Source organism: Crocodylus porosus, unplaced genomic scaffold (assembly GCF_001723895.1).
Source record: "Crocodylus porosus isolate Cpor-Errol unplaced genomic scaffold, CroPor_comp1, whole genome shotgun sequence".
Lineage (NCBI taxonomy): Eukaryota > Metazoa > Chordata > Crocodylia > Crocodylidae > Crocodylus > Crocodylus porosus.
In genome coordinates, this window is record NW_017728943.1 from 125,095,483 (window position 1) to 125,109,000 (window position 13,518).

The 13,518-nt window shown below is 40.0% G+C and overlaps 1 protein-coding gene across 3 annotated transcripts in view; it reads left to right on the forward strand.

Moving 5' to 3' along the window:
- Positions 1-578: 578 nt before the first annotated feature.
- Positions 579-13,518, forward strand: part of PLAGL1 (PLAG1 like zinc finger 1) — a 48,305-nt gene continuing 35,365 nt past the window's right edge. For 2 of the 3 annotated variants that reach the window (XM_019550137.1, XM_019550138.1), the window contains exon 1: positions 585-623. In XM_019550137.1, the coding sequence (XP_019405682.1) occupies positions 622-623 (2 nt within the window). In that variant the 5' untranslated portion in view covers positions 585-621. Of the gene's footprint in view, positions 624-13,518 lie in introns of all 3 variants that reach the window. The other variant, XM_019550139.1, reaches the window with a different exon arrangement.

The window sequence follows — 13,518 nt, forward strand, 5'->3', positions numbered from 1 at the left end:
AATGTTGCATTTAGTGCTATAAAATACAGTGCTACAGAAAAATTTGTTTAATCCAGGAACATTTTTGTAGTGCTACAGGAAGTGTCCATGTCTGTTCTTTTGACTTTTGTAGCCTCTGGCTAAAGTCTCTGAGGCAAAAAATAGCAGTTAAGGTGTAAAAGTAGGGGCATTAAGGAATGCTTTTGCATACCAGTTTTCAGTGAGTGAACAGTGTATGGTGAGTAACATTGGTTAACTTTTTGGAAATTAAAGAAAGAATCAAAGTTAGTGAATAAAAAATGGTTACTCTCTCTCTCCAGAATAGAAAACTATTTCCCTGTTAAATCACTTCAGAAAAAATCCATCTGTCTCATAAAGAATGGAGCAACTATTTATAGATAACACTGAAGTTCTATGTTAAATTTACATTGTCCCTTGTGTGGGCTCTTTCAACTGCAGCAAAATCAAAAAGTAAAAATGTGTCCTTATAATACTATGATTCTACAGTTGGCCGTACATACGATTGTTTCTTTCAGTGCCAAATATGTATATTGCTAATGTAGAAAACTGATGATTCTTTTTTTTTACTGTTTTTATATAGGGTTTTTTTGGCTGCTCTGTAAACATGTCCACAGACCTTCTATGTAAGTAAACTTCCTTCCCCCAGTAAGTTTTAGCACTACTTTTTTAGCAAAATACTTAGGTGTACTCAGAATGAATGCCTCATCTTGAATATCATGTCTGCTTTTTTAAATTAGCATTTCTGAGAAGACCTCTGCAGAATTCTTGTATTAATTAGGGGAGTGATTCTTGTGGTAAAGTACTACTTGGGTGCATCTACACATGTGCTTTACTACAGAGTTAACTAATTTGCTCTGCAATAAAATATCAGTCTACATGCATGCTGATATTAGGATGCAGTAAGTTAATTAATTCCGTCATAGGATAGTACTGTCGGGGACAATAGTATTTATGGTGAAGTAATTTACTCTTCCAAACCTCATGTGTAGATGGTGACAGGGGCTATCTACCACCTAGCCCCACACTTTAGTACTCTTGAGCCTTAGCCAGCCCCTCTGCTGCCTGACACTGCCACCCAGAGCCTGGGGCTGACTTCCTAGGTCTCCTGCCAGCCCAGGGGTGCTTCGCCCTGGCATTCCTGAGCACATGTGTAAACTCTGCACCTGGGAGCAGTTTTCTCTGGTGAGAACTGTTTTAGAGTTGATTATGTCATGTTAATTGCACATGTAGATGCACCCACTGTGATTAAAGTTGTTAAAATCTGGCACTTGATTAGTAGAACAGATGGAGATTTACAGAGACTTCAATATTGCACTTCTGTCTAAAAAAGTTTTATCAGCAGTTGTTGAAAGTAGCATGTAAGATTACTATGAGTAAATGAGAGGAGAGAAAAAGTTCTCCTTTTCCCTGTGGTTATTTTTTACTTTCTACATTTGACAGTATGTTTTGTTTTATTTCACTGTTGTCAGTTCAGCTGTTCTTTTTCTCAGCAACAGAGACAAAAGGAAAATACAATTGTAAAACCACAGAAATTGTTAGTGCTGTACCTGAGACTCTTATTTTACATTCATTTTTAAGTTGACTTGATGTTGATTGTCCCTTTACATAGTTTAAAAAAAAAGACATGACCTACTAGTAAATATGTTAATTGTTACATGCTCTTGAGTGAGAGGAAGATCACATATGCATCAGCAAGGGCTTAGCTCTGCGAGTCTGAATGTGTTGGGGCACCCTCTCAATACTATTAGCATGGCTAAGACAGAATTGTTTAATTTCAAATGGTCTTGGGACTTTATTGTTTTTTCTGAACATGGTAAGCCTCAACTTGTGTTTGAGAGATGCAGTGAAAATATGGCTGTAATCGAGAAAAATGACTAGCAAAAATGAATCAACTGTAGAGTTGGGAAAAGATTTCAGATGCACTGTGTTCTTCTTCAGTTTTGGCCATTACACAGATCTGAATAGGGGCACTACATGCCCAAAAGTTTGTCCAACATCCCTCTCAAAGTTGGTCTAATAATAGATATCACGCCCCCCCCCCCAATAAATAAATAAATAAATAAATAGATAAAATCATTCCCTCTCAGATCTCCTATATCTCCTGGACTGTCATGGCTATAACACTTTAATCCTAGCAAATATGATGCATTTGTATTGAACAGATGCTTTCCATCTGTGTGTTCAGGTTCCATTAGGTGACTTGAGAGACAAAAATAAATTTTTATGCTGGCTAGCTCTACTAAGCCAGTGCAAAGAGATCTGTATTTTGTTGTTGTTCTGGCATTCTCAATAAAGTTGCTCTATGAAGTCAGCAAAGGCTGCAGGATTGCAGTCTGGCTTGTGGTATCTTGACTGCTGGTGATACTTCCCTTCATTCTGCATCAGTGATAAACATATCCTTGTCCTCCCTGTCAACCAGACTGTTGTCTGGAGCTCATCTTAGACTCATAAATGACATATTCAAATTTTCCCATTTGCTACTCATCTCTAATATCCTTCCCTTCTTTTTCTGTCCAGACAGCAAGAATCACCATCAGCATCTTTCTCATTGACTGTGTCTATTGCAAGAGGCTCCTTTCTGGGCTTGAGAACCTCAGGTTCTACTGCTTGAATTTTTGCTAAGTGCAGATACTCAGCTCATTGTTCTGACTATAATACCTTTTCTTTGAATTTCTCCACTATGGCAAGTTCAAACTTCCTGGCATTGCCTTCAAGATCCTACAACATCATCCTTTCTAGCTTTTCTAATTTGCCCTAATATTAGGCTACTTTTACTGGTATGTATCCTGTCCTGTTTTTTTTGCCAGTGGTGACTGACTTGTTTGTCTGCTTTTCCAAGAAACAGCTGTATTTCCTTCTGTGAAGCCTTTTCTGGTATAGTTTGCCAAACCACTATTCTCTCTCTTAAATACTTCTAAAAACCCTTTTCATTTCTGATGCCTACAATAAACTTTTGTCAATTAAATTTCTACTTTTGTTTTCTATTCTATCCACTTATCTAGTGTAAAAAAATATAGTATGTGTAAATATATGTATGCTTTGTTATCCTCCTCTCTACATTCAGGTGAAACCCTATCACCAAATAGAGGAACCATGGGAAACAGTATATGTAGACAGTCATAGGAGGGAAACTGGAAATTTGATCCGGTCTCTGTGATTTCCATAGAAGAACAAAGAAATATTTGGATTGTTCTTGATAATTGAAACCAGATAGTAGATGTACATAGACTAATGGTTGGCAGATACATTGTAGAGTTGATATACCTGTTGAAACACAGACACACTGGAGAAAATGCAGTACCTAGTTTTAGACAACTTTTGGACAGTTAAATACATTTTAGCTTTAGGAAAAGCTGAGAAATAAAGATTTATAATGGATACAGTAAGCTTGGAGACATCTTGTATAACAGAGAATACTACCTATTCTGGTCTCTTTGCATCCTATTTTGCTGATTTATAACTTAGGTCCTGCTGCTGCTTTGGCTTTTTGCTCCAGAGCTTGTTTGTCTGGAAGCACAAACATTTGTGCTTGCTGTATGTCACTGAGAAAAGATTGAATTGCACAGTTAGTGTTTGGAAAATTAATTCTAAATCTATATCTGTCATGTGGCAGGAGCTTAATGACATTTATTGTTTAATCCTTTACACAGTTCCTAATTGCATCTAAATGTAGTGAGCAATAAAAAGACTTCTCTGTTTCTCCCAGTTCAACAGTGTTAAATCCTTATATAGATGTTGTAATTACATTTCTAATCAATAACCTTGGAAATTTTACTTGAGACATTTTGGATTGGGATGAATAACCATGTAGGCTTGGTTATTGTAATATGCTCTATCTAGGACTTAAACTGACAACCTTGAAAAGCTTTCCTTTATTTAGAATACAACAGTCTTCTTACTCAACAATGCTGGTGGTTAGTTTATTTCATTATCCTACCTTTTTGTGTTCATTTCTGGTACTCATATGACCATCATCATCCTGGTATCTGAGCACCTCACAATCTTTAGTATATTTCTGCTCACAACTCCACAGTGAGGTAGAAAAGAAATATTATCTCCATTGTGTCTCCATAGATGGGGGAGTGAAGCAGAGAATCTAAGGCAATGGATAGGTATTACATTTGTGTCAGGAAATATGCCCTTTTCCTGGCACAAAAAGTGAACTTACAAGCATTTAAGTGATTTGTGGCAGGAAACTACCATGACTTTGACACAAACTTGTCAGTTCTCTCAACCGGTGACTTATCCAGCTGGACAACTTTCATGGCATTATGGGTAATGTCTGTCCACATGGCACTGTCCCTAAAACTCTCAGCATCCCACAGTCCTATACTTTCCCTCCCTCCAAGGAGGAGAGAGGGAGAGTGCTGGCTCCCTGATCACTTGTCCAGCAGCAAGCTGTTGTAGAGCCCTGCCAGCCAGTTCCCACTGCTGCTTGAACAGTCCCAGAGCATCTTGGTGCTATTCAGGTAGCAGTGGGAGTTCCCGTACCCTACCCCTACCCCTACTCAGCTGTCTTGTCCCCACCCCCCCACCCTCAAGTAGGTAGAGCAGGCAGGGAAGAGAGGGATGATGTTAGGCTTAAGGTGAGGGAATTGCCTGACAAGAGCTGGAGCTCTAGGAATGGTACTGCCAGGAAGGGGGCTGTCCTTGGTAGCTTATGCTTTTCAGCAGTTGATAGATGATTGACAGCCTGACCTCTTCCCAGTAGAGGACAATTTCTGAGCTCCCTTTGGGATGAGGGGCCCAAGGAGCAGCCCCCTGCCATTGGCTGCTTCTTGGGCCCCTCTCCAGTCAGGGGGGCTGAAATACCTGTATGTCCCCTTCTTCCCAGGTTTTTCTAGTGCTGAAAATTTCCCAGAAGTTTGCTGTGTTGAAACTAAATGTCTACCCATAGCACATGATGTCACAATGCATAGGGAAAGTTGGGTGCCTAACGGAGAAATTTTTAGTTTGTCAGAGGAGTGGGAAACCACCTAATCTAGTCAGGAATGCAGTGTCTGGAAGAGTAGCCAGACTAAGGGCCTACATCAGTGAACACCAACCAGTCAATCTCGATTGAGCAGTTGATCCTGGGGCCTCTGACATTTGATCTCAGTCTGTCAGAGGCTCCATGATCAGGAGAGGCAGGACGCACATGGCTGGGCTGAGTCATGCCCCCTGCCGGCCCGGCTGGGTGAATGGAGTCAGAGCCCAGGTCGCTTGTCCAGGAGGGAGGGTGGTGTGGATCAGGGGCCAGTGTGGGGAGCAGGGTGGGAGCGGGGGAGGGGGTGGGAGGCAATAGTAGATCCTGGGGTGCTCTTTACTTACCAAAAGTGATCTTTACCATAAAAAGGTTCAAGATCATTGGCCTACAGGGTTGGCAGTCTAGACATTGGCACTTTTCTTAGCTCCAAATACCAGCTGGAAAACTTTTCCTGTAGATAAGAAATAACCTTTTGTTTCCTACTCAAGCTTGATACCACTCACTCAAGCATCTTGTGTTTACCTGTGCCCCCAGTTATCATTTGGATGGACTCTGTGCTGCTCCTTCCTCCTCACATCCCAGTAGCCTGCATCGGATCCTGCAAATAGCAGTCACTAGGCATACTCTGGACACATGGATGGTATCATGCCTTGCTGGCAGGATAGGTACTTTTCCAACTCATTTGAAGATCCCAGTCTGGGGTTCTACTTGAACTAGGGCTTGTTAACTATGCAATGGTGTCAATGCTTAGGTGGTCTGCATATACCAAATGGTGGAAATTTATACCAGATATCCAAGGAAATGGCTAACGGTGTGATCATGGACTCTCATAAGAGCACTTTTTGCTTTAATATATTTGTGAGAGATCTGGATGCCAGTGATGGGTATGCTAAGGATCTAGACCAAGGGTGTCAAACATGTCCTGTACTGCCATTTCCTTTGGCCCATGGGTCTCCCAGAGGGGCTGGAAATTCGGAGCTAGAAACAGCATAAAGATATTTTGAAAAGGCTTTGATTCTTATTAATCTTAGAAACCGCAGCCCAGGGTGGATAGCACAATAAATTTCACAGCCAGGTAGCACAGGAGGCCCTGACTTGCAGCCGAATTTCAGTAACAAAATTATCAAAGTTTGGGATCAAACTGAAAGCCAAATATCCTAATGAAATTTCATCATGATGAATGAATGAGACCGTAAATAGCTCTCTGACTAGTAGCCTTCACCTGGAAAATTAAGGAAAGAAAGAATATTTATGAAATGTCAGATGCTTGTTGGAGCTCAACCAACTAGGGAAGCAGCTAACTTCCCTTGGAGCTTGTTTTTCTTTCAATCCTTGGATGAACTAGTGTGCAGTATATTATACTGTCTGAATGTGAGGGTTTGTCATGGTTAACATTCTGGACTGTCACTGGAATGTAGGAAGCAGATGAATTTGAATGAACCGTGAGGTGGTCTGCTGGGCATTTTCCTTGCCTTCAGGAAACCTGTCGCTGTTCCTCTCAGCCAGGCCTAATGAAAGCAATGAAGGAAAGGAGGTGGGTCTTTGATCTCTTTGTTGTAGCTGCTCCCTGGGAACTCTCTTAAATCAATGCCCTGTTTTCCTGAAGAAATGAATGGCTATGTCTAACTAGCTTTGTGAAGCCCTGGGGAATTCACTGCTTCTGTTTATTGACAGCTGAAAAGGAGCACATGGTGCTGAATGGGTCCTCTTGTGAAAACAAGACAGAGCAGAGTTAGACTTTAGTTTAACGCTAGGGTACTTGGAAAATTGTACTGAAGGAGTTTGACATGTTTCCTGTCATCCCACACTAGAATTGCATGATTTTGTCTAAAAATATAATTTGCAAGCTAGTAAGAACTGTTTCTGTTTTCCTTCTTACAAAGGATTGTATAATATTTATAGGTTTGTTCCTAATAGCAAAAGTTTTTATCTCAATTTAGTGTGTCATGTGAAATACATAAATGGCACTCTGACTTTTGTCTAAACCTGATTTTTTAAACTAATGAGTAACAAGGAGGATGTATAATGAAAGTAAAAGGCAATAATGAATATTAATGGAACTAAAGTGCTTCCTTTAACTGACTAAATTAACTCTCCATTCATTTGTGTAGGCTGTCACGTTCATTACTTCTTATATGTGAGAATTAACTTAACTGGTTCTTCCCTTGATTAAAGTATATCATAGCTTTACTATTCTTGAAAGGATAACCAACTAATAGATCTCTCTGTCAGGGGACCTAGAATCCCTCAAAATCTATGTATCATTTTAAAATAAACTGTCTACCTTACTTGTCTGTTTTGAACCACACAAAGCAAAGGGATGGTTTGCCATCATTGTAGTCACATTTCGTCGCTTTGGAGATATGCTTTATTTTCTTTAAAAATGCTTAGTGAGGGAGAAGGTGTTAATAAGAAGTCCGCATTTTTTATTGATAAAGGTCCAGAATTGGTTTAACAGGAGAGGAACTCTGAAATCAAATGTAAAATTACTGATAAAAATCATATAGAGTAAAGCCCCAACCTTTATGTATTTAGGTTCAGTAGCAAGTGCTTCATGAAACTCTGCCTTTTGGAGAAAAGTTATGCAGCCTAGTTTCCTCATATGCCAACTTAAATCCAAGTGCAAACTCAAGATGAAGTGATGTTGTCATGCTGCCTAGTTGTTACAACACAGCAATAGAAGTCAGTATTTTTTTACTATGACCCTGATTTGACAAAATTCTTAAAAATATATGTAACTCAAAACACTTGAGTAGTTCTACAGACCTTAGCAGGACTGCTTACATGTTTACTGAATCTGGCCATATATTTCTAGCTCTGATTGCGATTCTATCTATGATGTTGAACACGTGACTGTTGTTCAATCAGCTATTTGATAAAAGCACCAAAAAGCCCCACTGAAGCACACCATCTGTACAGACATTGGGCAAACCGGGTCAAACTGATATGATGCCTCTTCCAGTAAAGCACTGCTTTTTTGTTTTCATGTCTATCAGTAGCCTTTGTTTTCCACAAAGTAAAAATGTATACAGCATATCACTTGTTCTAGGTATATTTGTATGTCGTGGCACTAGTATAACTAAGGAAGGATGACTGGGGAAGCAGCCCTTGGTGTCAACATGTTGCCAGGAGAGGCGTGCAAGAATAGCAGCCACTAAAGCTGCTGGCTGGCCACCATTGGTTCTGCCAGCAGCCAGGCTGCTGCTCCTGTCACCCAGGGTGCAGAACTTCCTTGTTATGACTCTTCATGTTCCAAGCAATTATAAGTAAGGGAAGTAGGGAAAGGCTATTCAGAATATTTTAATTAACCAAATGCTGAATTCTTTAGATATGTCTTTTGCAGATGTTTCCTTACCGTTGAAGATATTCAAAAGAAACATTTTAATTAGCAGCATGACAGATCACACATTTCTCTTAAATATATTAGTTATAAATGTATTTGTTTTAAAGACAGCTAATTGGTAGAAGTTCTCCAACTCAAGCAGTCCTCTTAGATCATTCAATGTATACTCCTGCAGAATGTGATTGCTTGAAACAGGATGTATCATTAAGCATTTGCTTTACACTGAGATGGAAACTGGTGCAATATTTTGCATGTTTCTGCATTTGAAGTGTATTCTAGTTCTAATATTCCATTCTTTGTAAGAGCATTTAAGCTACAGGTTGAACCTCAACATTTTCATGGGGGGAAATAACCTGCAAGTATGATTCAGCACGAAATGGACATCTAAACGCGTAGCTCTATGTGCTTGGTTGTGCATTCGATGCTGTTAGTTTTACACATGACACTATGTGTTTTTGTCTAGATGGTGGGTTTTGAAACTTATAAAACATGCTCCTATATCACATGCTTGGTTGTAGCTTTGGAAGTCTTTGGAAGTAGTTATGAGTAAAATGAAGTAGTCTAGTGATACTGGGAACAAAGGGTAATGAAGCGATGAGAGATCAGCCTCCCCACTCTTGCAAACAATTATGCATATGCTTAATTTTACTGACAGGTGTGTTGTTGCAGTAAAATAAGGAAGTTCATAGGAAGAAAGTGAAGAGCAGTCATAAATCTTTACAAGGTTACTACCTTAGAGGGCCGATCATGAAACAAGGAAAACAACAGAGATGAACAGAGATTTCTCATGTGAGAAAAGCTAAATCTGTGTTAAAACATTCACACACAATAAATTATTGCATCTATATAAATTAGGCATATGGACATTTTATGGTTTTACTGAAACATATCTGTTGGCATTGCCTCTTTGACATTGCTCATGAACTAATAATAAAGGTCAAAGTTATGCTGTTAGACCTTTACTGATTAGAATCCTTTAAAAAAATAGCTTGTCTGATAAAAGATAACACCGACAAAAATCCCTGCCTGATAAAGGTTTTCCATAAGTGAATATCCCACCTAAACAGAATTTTTGAAACCTAGTAAGTCAAAAAACAACATTTCAAGTTTTCAATTGAATGAGTATAGTGCCAGACTTTTAACTCTGGGGCCAGGGATAGATATTCAAAAAGCCTGAGCCTGTATTGATTCAATCGTTCCAGGTTAGTCTAACTTGCCTAGATTGAATCAGTTTGCAACTGCACAGACATTCCTTCTGGACTGAAGAAATGCAGGCACATGCCTGCAGTAGCTCAGGCTAGAAGCTGAGTGGTGCTAAAGCAGCCCTTCCTTCCCTTGCACAATGCTGAGCTGAGGTGGGTCATGGCCAGGTCCCAGAAGGACGCTCTGATTAGGGAGGGGTGTAAATCCCCACCCTGCCTGTACATTCCCAGGCTTTTCCCTGCTTGCTGTTCAAGGGGTGGGAGTGTTGCTAACCCCTAGCCCCAAACTAGAACTCTGAGGCAAAGGGAGGTATGCAGTGCATGCATCTGTTGATGATACTGAGCTTTCTTATTTCTCTCTTCCTGCTTCTTCATACTGTCTGCAAACCTGACAGGCAAGGGAGCCAGCAGGCAGCTGATAACACAACATTAATCAGCCCATCAACAAAACAAAAGCCTCTCTCATTAGTTCAAGCCCTTCTTAAACAGCTTTTCCCAAAGGAAGAACAGACGGACATTACCAGATGACCTGTTGAGTAGCTCCAAAAAGCCCTAAGTGTACACTGTTCTGTCTGCCTGTCCCAGTGAAACTGGAGACATATACAAACACAGATACTTCTCAGCATTAGCTAGTATACCACATGCATAGAGTCTGTGTGGTTCGGTCTATGCAGTGGGAGATGGGAGGGAGGGGGGAATCCCCACTTGAGCAGTGAGGGTGGGGTGGGGCAGGGGGAAGCCAGGCAGATGCTGCTTTGCCTGCAGTCTCCCCCAGAACTCTGGCTAGGGAGCCAAGGGATGGGGCCAGCCCTGTTCTCTGGAACAGACAGCATAGCCCAGGGCTGCAAAGCATCTGGGATGCTGTGGGACTCTGGTTTAACTTAAAGCAGGAAGGGGTCTGGGGACACATTGCATAAACAGGTTTGACCCAAAGCAGTTCAGTTTAATACTACATTCAATCAGGTTTATCTTAAACCAGTTTCAGCCATTTTGAAACTGGTTTATGTGCACTGAACTTCTGTTCTGTTACAGGTTTAAGTCAGTTTACGTGTAATAACTGTCCCTACCCTGGAGGCTGAAGTTCATTAGCTACAGAGTAAATATAGATGCTGTTCACTTCATCATGCTAATTTACTGAGCCAGATCTAGCAAATGAGGGGAAAATTTACACTCTATTCATCCAGTGTAATCTTTCTGGTGGGCCTGCTAGTGGTTCACAGATTTGCAGACTATGTCTAAGGAAACCATGAAAGATGACTATGACTATGATCAATCAAATGTATGCAAATACCCACACTTTCAATACAAAGGGGTCTGTACCTCCATTCAAAATTTCCAACAACATCTGAACCTCCGCTTAAAACTTTTTAGGGACCTGCAAATGAAAAAAGGTTGAAAAGCACTGATCTAGAGGATAGTTGGCCATTTAAAAAATATGGTATGTACTAAGAAATGATGTGTGTCCATCAACTTAACTTTGTATTTAGACCATTAGATACCAGGTAGTAATAACTTGCTACTATTATAACTTAGAGCCTTAGAGCAGGGTGCTTAACCTTGTGTCAAGTGTGTCTACAGAGCCATGACATTCCAGGTCCAGAAATGTGGAGTTGGGGGAGCAGTAGCGATTTATACAGCCATCATCCCCTGCTGCCAAATTCTCAACCCTCAAGTCCCGTGGTGGGTTGGAGCCAGGCTGTGCCCCCTTCCTCCTATAGGGCCAAGTTGGGACTGCGTCAAGCCCTCTTCCCCACACATAGTGCTGGGTCAAGGTCCCTTCCCTCTGCGGGGCTGGGTGGGGCTGCATCAGACTCCCTTCCCATCATTGCAAGGCTGGGCTATGCCTCGTTCCTCCCCTTCCCCTTCCCCTTCCCCTTCCTTCTCCCCCCCCCCACACCAAGGACCCAGGTTGGGTCCTGGTCAAGGGAATCTGCATTATGGGAGCAGGTGAGAACAAGAGCCCATGTGCTGTAAGACTGAGTAGTCACCACTTTCCCCTTCCTTAGTGCTCAGTACTCCTCTCTCCCTGACTGTCCACTGCTTGGCACACTACTGCCCTGCTTTCTGGCATCTCTGCATAGGGGGCAACAATTCTTAGTGACCCTTCTGTTGTGTATGCATACCCCCTTTTCATGTGCAGCTTTGACAGGGACAAAGCAGGAAAATGCCAGCATTCTATACAGCATCCTATTGAAATTATTTAGCAGTTTTTGTGGGGTGTTGGTTGTAGTCATGTTAGTCTAAGGACATAGGCAGGCAAGGTTCTTTGGGTAAATGTTATATCTTTTATTAGACCAACTAAATAGTTGGAAAAAAATGTTCTTTGCAAGTTTTTGGGCACAAACACCCTTTTTTGGGCAAAAGGAGAGTCTGCCTTGAACAATTTTTGTCATTCATGAGGGGTTATAACAGTAAAATTGATTAGCCTACCAAGAACTTCCCAAAAGAGGAGGGTATAATGGCTGAGACAAGCTAGGATATTATAGACTGTTTTTAAATAAAAATAGCAAGTCATTTTCTTTGAATCTGTTGTTACTTCCTTCACTCTTTCTGGAAATAATTTTGCATGACTTAATGGTGAACCAGTGTAGGAAGGAAGAAGAAAAGCTGAAAAATTAAACTCTAATTTTCAGTGTGATTGTTTGAAATGGCTTCAACTTTCAGCCATGAGGAACCTATCTTTGTTCAGACAGATTAGAAACTATTAATGTAGACTGCAGGAAGTGACTTCATTTGATTTGTACTTGTTATGCATATAAACTACTGATAGCAACAAAAAAAATACCGTGGACAACCATAAATACAGCTCATGAGTTTTAGCCTTGAGAAAAGGATGATTTTTAATTAACCGTTAAATAACCTGAGCTTCAATTTCAGTCCATTTTTTCAGCAGGATAAAAAATATTGAGAACTTAGACAAACTTGTTAGTTTGAAAGCAGCAGAATGAAGTTGAAATGTGACCCATACCGACATACAAACACATTTGCTAATATTTGATACTTTAATTTCACAAAATGTCAGTAAAAAGAAAGATCAATTAATTTTACCCTTATGTTGATTTCAACTTTTTAAGCTTTATACATAAGTGAATGTGGGGGAGAGAGAGAGAGATGGAGAACTAAATGCGTTTACTTTGTATTATCATCTCCGATGCATGCTCAGTTGTACTTCCTTTAACTTTCGTACGTACATGAAATAAGAAACTGTGAAATTATGCTATGTTGAACTGAAAAAAGTATTTGTAAAACAAATCACAGGAAAAGTTTACATAAAAGAAGCTTGAAAGTGTTTTGATTAACAGTGGCTTATTAAATGTTTTCTGTAGGGAGGTAAGGCTATTAATTTGAAATCTGATATATTTCTGTCACTAAGGATAATATAAGACATTCAAAGCAGTCTGAAAATACAGCTTATTAGAGTTCAATATAGCTATTTTCTATGAAGTCAGCAAACACCTCATGGAAATTCAAATTAATTTTACGTATTGTAAAGGGTACTGTTAGCTTCAATTTGTCCCCAGATTTAAATATTTTTAAAAGGTTCTGTTTAAAAGACAGCAACTGTTTTCAGTCTTTCCATTAGCTCCTGTAAGATGTCATTACCTTGCAGTGTTTGAAATATACATAAGAACCTGAAAATTAAACTCCCCTTCAGCAGTAGTGAAAGTAACCCCATTGTTTTCTAGTATATGAGGGTTTTGTTTTCCAAAATTCATCTTGGACATGAAACAGAAATAATAAAAGGGAATTTTAAGATAATTTTTAAGACAGTAAAATCCTTAGTAGGATATAAATATGCTAGTAACATGTGATTTAAGTTTTGTCCATTTAGTTGATGGATTGTTCTGATTTCCTCCTGGACTCAGCTGGGTCAGATCTCAGCTCTCATTCTGGCTACTGAAAAGCAATAAGAAAACCAGCAGTTTTCCTCTGGTTGTGCTTGGTTTCCATAAACATAGTTGCTCCTGATGTAAGGAACATAGATGGAAGAAAAGCGTGCCACTGCA